We start from the raw sequence: 8,813 nt of genomic DNA on the forward strand, positions 1-8,813 counted from the left end.
CTCTTCCCTGGCACCCAGCACGCGAAGACGCAGAGCTCAGATCTTACGTTCTCTGTGCTCTGTGGTGCGCTGCAGTCCGGCCTCATGGTTCACAATGGGATGCTACGGCCACTGACTGAACCTGGCAGCCCTGCAGGAATCCAAAATAACGCGCATTCCTGTCCCTGTCTGTCCGTAGAGTGAGGGCCAAGGCATAGGATAATGTTACTGCAGCTGTATTTGACCTTCCTTCTTGCAGAAGATCGGCAACTGGAGGGCCCCTCACCACACAGATCTCCGGGATGCAATAGGGCCCTTTTTTTTTTTTTTTTTTAAGCTCATCATAGCACATGTTTTTAAAAATAGCAGCTTGAGGTGTCACCCTAATTTTTCTTTCAAGCAGGTTTCAAGTGTGTATCAGCAAACTGGATCCATGAGCTTCTTCCCGTTGTTGTCTAGCAGACGATAACTGCAAATTGTAGTCAGCTACCAATTCCATGTGTCAGGAACCAGATTTCTCTTCCCAAACCACAGTCCCTTAATTATGACATCCCAAAAATGTTACGGAAATCCACATCTCTTAGTGCTGATGTACCTAGTTTCTGCCTGACCCTAACGAACAGAAGTAAGACATTAGAAGGGCCACGCAGCAATAAAACAGAGAAACGTTTCCAGTTTGCAGGACTGAGCCTCCACCAGGGTAAAACACTAGTGCAGATAAGTGATGAGGCTATAGGATTTACATAATGTACAGTTACACTTTTAATATACATATTTGATACAAAAAATTATAGCAGGAAAAGGACTCATTTGATTGTAGAATACAGTATTTTTGTACAGCATGAAACGTTCATTTCAGTTAATTATTTATCCTGTAGTAGTCATATCAGCTGTATAGGACTTCTATGGTATGTGTAAATGCAACCTGCCTTCAGACTAGCAATCAAATTAGGTCATTTGCTGGCATGAATATAGTCTGATGTTTGACTGTTCTCAGCTTTGGTATTTCAGTGACTGAATGCAGATGTCTGGCTCTTCATACTGCTTTATGCTTACTGATTAAACGCTGAGCAAAATAAAATGGTGGAGTGAGAAGCTGAAAATGAGCTAGTATCAGGATTACAAGCAGAGCACCTGCTGCACAGTAGATAGTAAAGACTCTGCTCTCATACGGAAGGAAGCATTTTTGGAGGGAGAAGTCAGTTGGTGTCATGCTGCCCTGGAAAAGAAACAAAGAGACTGTCACTTTGCTGTTGCAGGGGGTGCTGAATCAGGAGTAAACACCATGGCTGTCAGAGCTCCCATTTCTAATTTCTGTGTTGCGTGGCAAGGGTTGGGGCCAGTTTCCTAGTACCAGTGCCTTCTCCAGGGGCTGAAGAGCCCGTACCTTGCAGTGCTGGGCACTAACTGGAATAGTCACCAGGCCAACATTAGCCCAGAGGCCAATCCTCCCTGTATTCCATCTAGCACAAATAGAGAGCTGGGCTCCTCATCCGAGCTGCCTTCAAGAGAGGCCTAACTTTAGCTGCTGTAAATCTACCTGGAAGGAGCCTTCCCAGGCTAAAGTTAGGTTTTTGTGAATGTGCCCCTTCCTCCCCCCCAAGCCCACCTCCTCCTACCCAGTACATGCTGCAAAAAACACGTTGGCTAATCCAAATTCCAAACAACAAAGAACTCCACTGGGTTTTGGCTTGACTTTGCAGTTCAAAGTTTACAACAGACTGAGGCTGAGGTGAAACAGTAGCGAAGACGATGCAAGTCTAATTAGCCAACCTCTTGTTTTGCAGTGAAGATGCGCTGTCTGGCGTGTGCAGAGAGCAGGTGTAGTTTGAAGGCAGCTACTCTCAGGAACATGGAATAAACAGAACTACTCTCAACAAGAAATACTAACAGTTGCAGAAAATGAATTTAAGAGTTTGGGGTTATCTGTGTATTAAGCAGCCTAAACTCAACAGCAGTAAAAACACGTGAAAGATTCGTCCCCTGAGTCACAGACTACTCCGTAAACAGATTGTAGGTTTTGCTTCTTACTCCAAGTTTTTAGGAGTTCTGTTTTATTTTTGAACTGGGGAACTAATTGATTTACCTCTAAGGATATACTCAGCACTGGAACTGCCTGCGAGAGCATAACCAACACACTGTACAAAATGTGAATGGGAAACCAGGAGGCAGCCTCTTGGCACGGGACAAACCTTTTCACCGTGTGCCGTGGCTGATGCACAAGTTTGAAAACCACCATCACCACGCAAAGAGTTTGAGGTGGATACGGTCTCGTTTTCAGAGGTGGTAAACCAAGCAAGCCAACCTAGTCTTTCTACTGTTCAGTGCACAATACTGATGATTTTTACGAGTCAATAGTTTACAATGCACCCTCTTTATAAGAAAATGGCAGATGCTTGTACCCAGATGCTAATTGGACCTTGAAGAGCATTGCTTTGTACCACACCGAACGTGTGGCTCCCACAGCTGTACGTTATAAAGTGGATGCAGTGTACTGAGTGGGTTGGGTGGGTAGGCAATTTTTTTTATTTTTTTTTTGTTTTTACAGGTAGAATCAGTTTTAAAATATAGCTGACTGCCATGTTGATTTATTTATGAAAGTTATCTGACAAAAATAAAAAAAAAATTAAAACTTACCATGATGAAACTAGGGTTGTTTCTGTTCCTCCAACTGAACGACGGGACGCTGATTTCTGGAGTTTTCCCCGCGTGCAGCACTTCACAAGCACTGTGTGTATGGCCACTGAGAATCAAACGGGGATGAAACCACCAGAGCAGCTACAATACAAAATGGTAAAGCACAAGAATTAAGTCATAAATAAAAAAGAAACTGAGCTTAAGACCCTTTTTGTTCTTCTGACAGAATTACATTATGGGAATTCTAATATTCTCACAAAGTATTTTGTGTAAACGCCTGTCTTCCAGTAAGACATGTCAATATTGTAATATTAATCATACCTGTTTGTTCATCATCCCAAAAACTGAATTTTTGGTCATACAGATGAGAAAAACAAAAGCAATAGCATGCTGTTGCCATCACAAATAGAAAAACCCTGGGTTTGGTAAAGCAATGTTTTCTTGTCTAAGGGAGAATCTCGTACTGCCAATCTTGAGTGAAGACATTTATGTAGAAGAAAACAACTACTGCCCATGAGATTTTCTGGGAATATGTCCTTGTAGATCCTAATTCAGCAAAAGCAGCGCTTTCAAAGTGTTGGGAAACAGTGGCTTTCTGCTAGGCTTGTCAGTAATCTACACCATACGTAAAGTACAAAATGCTAAATGGGAGGTAATGGCACTGCAGCAGGCGTAAGATTGCCAGGACTTCTGGCCTGTACCTGGGAAGCTTCAGCAGAAGCGAGGACACAATCATGATGATCCTCAGGGGAGCAGCTCTAACAAGGAGCCTCTCAAAGGCCTCATTAAAGTGGGAGCAGCTGTGGTTGGTTTGTCTCAGCTGACATCCTTTCCAAAATGTTTTAATCTGTATCTGTCTACACTCGCATCCCCCTCCCACCCACCAATACTCAGGTTCCTAACGTATCAAACCTTCTGTGATGCTTCTTGAGATAGGACATCGTACTTTTCTTGAAATGGGATGTTCTTCTCCTGTGGTGGGGCAGAGTCTTCCCCACTGCATTCAGCGTCACTCTTACGATAGAGAGGGTAATGCTGGAGCCATGCAAAGCAAGGGGCAGTTGTGAACGACCCGGCCTTTCCAGAACAATAATAAATACACTGAAAACACATCACCACCTTGCCTCACCCCCACCTCCAACACACCTGTAAAAGGATGGGCTCTGAAGCTGGAAGCTGTTCCACATCACTGCATCTTTTGCTGGAATGATTTGGTTTCTGTGAATAAAATCAATCCATAGATACTGTCTTCACCTACGTGCACCATAGGGGTGGGGAAGGGAATTAAACAATAGCAAGGTTTTGAGGGGTCAGGGCTTTTTGTTGTTGTTTTGTTTTTGCTAAAAGCAGTATCAGCTCAGAGTACGGTGTTTAAATACCGGCCACAGCATAAACTTTTAGGAGCTTCTACTGCAGATGGAAGGGGAAATTATTTCATTCCCCTTTTCATATATAGTGTAAATATGGGTGCTCTCTTTCTGAATGCAGAAAGCAACAGCAGAATCTCACTGCACAAACAAGGCAAAAGAGATTTAGGGCAGCCTGAGAGTGAGAGCGAGCAGTCAGAAGCAATTTTTCCACTGGGAGCTGGTTTCCTGATGGACTACCAGCCCAGTCAATCACGCTGCCTACCCTGCATCCAGGCAGCCTATGTGAAAGGGAAGAGGAATGAAATACAAGCAGCAATTGGATTTGATTAAAAAATGCTACAATTAAAATATGACCAGGCTATGGAGACAGGACTCCAGTAGAATCAGAAAACGGAAAGAATATAAACCACCACAACAATGTGCATAACCATAAATGCAGGGGTTGTTATGTATCTTAAGTCAAAGGGAGGGTTACAGAACTGCCGTTCCTTGGAACAGAGGAAATGACACCCTCTGTTTGTTGGCCGCACTGACAAGGAAGTTAAAACTATTAACACAGAGCAACACAGTTAATAGTTAAGTCAAAATGATAAGGCAAATGAGGAGAAAGATTTGCTAACAAGTCGCAATGTGAATTGGAAGCAAATTTTTTCAGGAGAGTCTTAGCTATGTCCTGACTTGCTGCAGTCTCGGTATTCCCACTGCAGCAGCCAAGTTGCTGGCTATAACCAGATCTTTAACAATCTCTTACCTGCTGGGAGCAATTCAGTTTGTGAGAAAGCGCCAGGAGCTTTGCCTCTGAGGCACGGCAGACAGCACAGCCATCACCCTCCATGGCTACGCTGTTCACCACGACAAAGCTGGGAAATACAGGGAGTAGGCAACAAGAAGGGGAGTGGGGAGGACAGGGAAGCATTTACTATTCATGTACATGTGTGGGATCAATTTTATTTTACCAAATGCAAGTGTTCCAAAGTCGGACATGGCTCAACCAAACAGCAGAAGGCAACAGCTTCTGCAATGACGAACTATAAACCCTCTGTTTGAGTATCCCTATTGCAGCTGCTTCTCTGTTTGGTAGGCTGCTTTATAACCAGCTGTTAATTAGGTTGCACAATGTGCTGTGTGCTGTGCTTCATGTTTGCACTTCAAGATTTTTTTTCTTAATATTATAACAGATACTGAAGTGGTATTCTAGGGGGATGTTAGAAGCCCCCTAAGCTGAATTCTGAGGGGAAGGAGAACTTGCTTCTCTCCCCACACACATTTCAGACCTCAGAGACATAACTTCAGACATTCAGGTTCTTCAGAACAACGGAAAAGCAAAACAGCACCGCATTTGGCTGGCTACCCTGAACAAACTGACTTTTGTACTTTGTGGTCCCTCACACAGAAACCAGGATTTTATTTGTAATTAAAAAAAATATTTCCCTGTAGATTTGAAATCAACTTTGAACTTTTGCCAGAAGATTCATACTTGTTTAGTCACTCATTCAGGACTCAAGACATACGCTCAGTTCAAGTCAGTATCTTCTACAGACATAAATGGGCTGAATGTCTCCACTTAGGAGATACCAGTCAAAACAGCAACAACAAAAATAATTCTCTTTTATCAAATTAAGCTGCTTTTATATCATAGATTTATTATAAAATAGTTTATCCAGGAACATTTCACTAATAATGCAGCTCATGTCAGTTAATGAATATGATACATACAATCTGCAACTGCCTGCAAGAATTCTGCTGTGCTGTTTTGTCAAAGGAGATATTTTATCATGGAGATATTCCTTAATAACTATTTTTTAAAACAGCTGAAACATGTATCTAGAGGACCCCACATCTGCATGATAAACAATACTGAGTATTCATGAAGCTGATAGATCTTCCTAAAAAGGACACACCATTTCTAGACCTGTTCAGAATACTCTTTAACATTTGCTTAATTACAGGAACCAGTATAAGCCTGCAGGTTTTGAATTTTACACTTGCGTGAGTGATTCTAACCTGATGGCACATATGCCAAATGCAGAGTGGCAATGGGTCTTGCTGTCATATATCTGAGGTTTAAAGACAAATGCCTTACCACAAACCTGCTATTTATTGCTTTCCCTTGTCAGGTTTCTGCACAGAATCATAGACAGGTTTGGGTTGGAAGGGACCCTAAAGATCACCCAGTGCAACCCCCTGCCATGGGCAGGGACACCTCCCACCAGACCAGGTTGCTCAAAGCCCTGTCCAACCTGGCCTTAAAAGTAACAAAAGGGCACAGGGCAAACAGTTGCAGCCGCAGGCACGGCTGTGAGAACAAGCCCTGTAACAAGGTCTGCTTTCAGCCCAAATCAGTTTGTGAGTTATTACCCCACCCTGTGGAGAAAGTGTGAACGAGCAACTGCTCCTTTCTCAAATTCCTCAAACGAGTTAAGTTTTGCAGACTAAAAAAGTTATTAAAATTAATGAAACTCTTAACTTGTAAGCACAGAGGGGGTTTGTTTGTGTTTCTTTACTGAATCTTGTTCTGTTTACAGCCATGGGTCATTACCAGCTGCAAGGAAGTAAAAAGGCAAACCAGAGAATTTGATTCGGACTGTACAGTACTTTTCCATTTAAAAGGAAGCTGTTACAACTCACCTAGCTCAAAGTACAGCTTCCACTACGGGTTTGTACAAAGTATTTGATGTTTAACGTATCACAAGGTTTTAAAAAACATAGGCTCTAAGTTAAGCATTACCATACTATTTCATTAGAAACTCTACTTCCAGTTCTCAGTTTTCATTACTCAGGTCTGCAAGCTCACTAATCACTAATCTAAACATTGAAAAAAAATTAAATCTACTCACTTTATTCCTTTTCGAGTTATCAGCTTTCCTGAAGTAAAGTTGAAAACCTTTTCAAATCGATTTACCTTGTAAGTAGTCATTCTGTGCCACAGAGCAAAAATACAACTGAGGTAAGAAACTGGCATTGGAAATCACCTGAGACAGTTGCTTTACAGTTTGTAAACCATTCCTGCAGCTCCCTGCTCCATTATCAAGATCACACATCCATTCAGCAAACTTACGGATGCTCTGACACCCACAGCGCACTCTGTCCCGGTCACATCAGCGCAAGCAAAGCCACCCTCGACAAGTACAGCAGAGCGAGAGCACCCAGTTACTGTGTGCATGCCAGTGTTTCATTCTTGGCTCTTGCATGCTCCTTTCGCTGACAAGACTTACTCATAGTGAAACCCAATGTCGTGATTCCCAACGATAACCACCAGCTCAGTAGAAACTGGATGCTTAAACATTTTCCGAAATCTCCTGACATCATCTGCCCACGCCTGCATGAATAAAACAAATGCAGAAATTAATGCTGTTCAACAGTATCAAAGGGGACCACTGGTACATAATACCGAAGCACGCACACAGTGAGATGTTTACATTTTATAACTTTTATATGAGGGGGAAAGTGCCAAAATACGACCAAAAATGAAGGAGAATCACAACGTTTCAACCGATATCTAAAACACTAGAAATTCTACCAGTAGTACAATAGTAATATTAAAGCAAGCCTTGCATACCTAGTCTGCTTTCTTCTGCCATCCCTTCCCTTCAAGAAATCCTCTTTTTTTTTTTAAATAACAGAGCTGATGATGCCATACCTGAGGTGAGCTCCATTTTCCTTCATCAAAGACATCTCCCAGAATAAAAACAATATCTGGCTGCAGTAACCATAAGGCAGTTTGGAAAGATCTCTCCATTTGCCATTCCCTGAAAGGAAAATATGTACCCAGCCATCACTGCCTAACCCTGGATCCTCAACTCTGAATACACAAACACAGTCTGGCAGGACGGGAAGATGGCTCCTACAGACTGAAAGCGCTAATATGAAATTCAAATTAAATACTGAGAAATCAAGTTTAAGCACAGTAGCTGCATCTTACCTGGTGGATAATTCCACCACAATACAATCATGACCAACTCATGCAAGAAGTAATACCAGTTTGTTTCTTTTTATTTATTAGAATTCCATTAAAAAACAACAATTAACCAGAACAGTGAATTATTGCATGTGTTTTACTATGCTATTGTTTCTGCAGCAAGAGTTTATAATGTTTGTATCGTGGTAGAATTGGTACTTTCTTTGAGCATTCTGCTTTTTTTTTTGTTTGGACTAACAGAAACAACATGGCTTTGTAAGCAAAGACTGGATTATCTTTGTCTTTAAATGTGATTTTGCCACCTATTTTTCTACTACAGAGGCAAGCTTCTATCAGCTTCCTTATCTCTGCAGTTAAAGGTGTTGGCTATTGGGACATCCAAGTTATCTATCCGGCTCATTTTTAAGGCATTCTATAAAATAGTAACACATTGGAGAAGACTCACCTGACCCATCGAAAATGCTCAGGCACCTGCAGCCCCATACTACCCGAGCATTCAAGACTGCACTGCCTCAGCAGGTGCCATGCATTAACCTTTCCATGCTGGCTTATTAACCAGCGCAGATTCAAACAGGCAAGGCAGAGGCAGCACGCACTCTTCTTACAAGCACCACAACATTGGTTTTAAATGTTTGTCTCATTAGCTACTACTAAAAACTCGAAAAGCAGAATAGAAATTATTCAAAAAATTATTACCTTCTTAGCTTATCCAGCCAATGTCCTTTGATTTCACCAAGCAGGTGAGTATCAGCTAAAATCATGGCCTTTAGGACTGAAGTTGAAGTCTCTTTTTTACCCATGTGAGCTTCACCTTTCACTTCTGGCCATCGACATTGAAAAATTACCACATAATAAATTAAAAATTCACAAAATAGTAACACTGAGCTGACAAAGCACACAAGTTTCAG

At 41.9% G+C, this 8,813-nt stretch overlaps 1 protein-coding gene across 1 annotated transcript; it reads right to left on the reverse strand.

Moving 5' to 3' along the window:
- Positions 1 to 717: 717 nt before the first annotated feature.
- MPPE1 (metallophosphoesterase 1) lies at positions 718 to 8,807 on the reverse strand (the record flags this gene model as incomplete). The annotated part of the gene is made up of 9 exons (XM_010192699.1): positions 718 to 1,198; positions 2,617 to 2,757; positions 3,529 to 3,651; positions 3,763 to 3,834; positions 4,738 to 4,846; positions 6,824 to 6,904; positions 7,202 to 7,305; positions 7,627 to 7,735; positions 8,602 to 8,807. Coding segments are annotated over 9 exons (1,128 nt in total), but the record flags the coding sequence as incomplete, so codon positions are not given.
- Positions 8,808 to 8,813: the final 6 nt, after the last annotated feature.

The sequence above is a fragment of the Mesitornis unicolor genome, unplaced genomic scaffold (assembly GCF_000695765.1).
Source record: "Mesitornis unicolor isolate BGI_N332 unplaced genomic scaffold, ASM69576v1 scaffold1069, whole genome shotgun sequence".
Lineage (NCBI taxonomy): Eukaryota > Metazoa > Chordata > Aves > Mesitornithiformes > Mesitornithidae > Mesitornis > Mesitornis unicolor.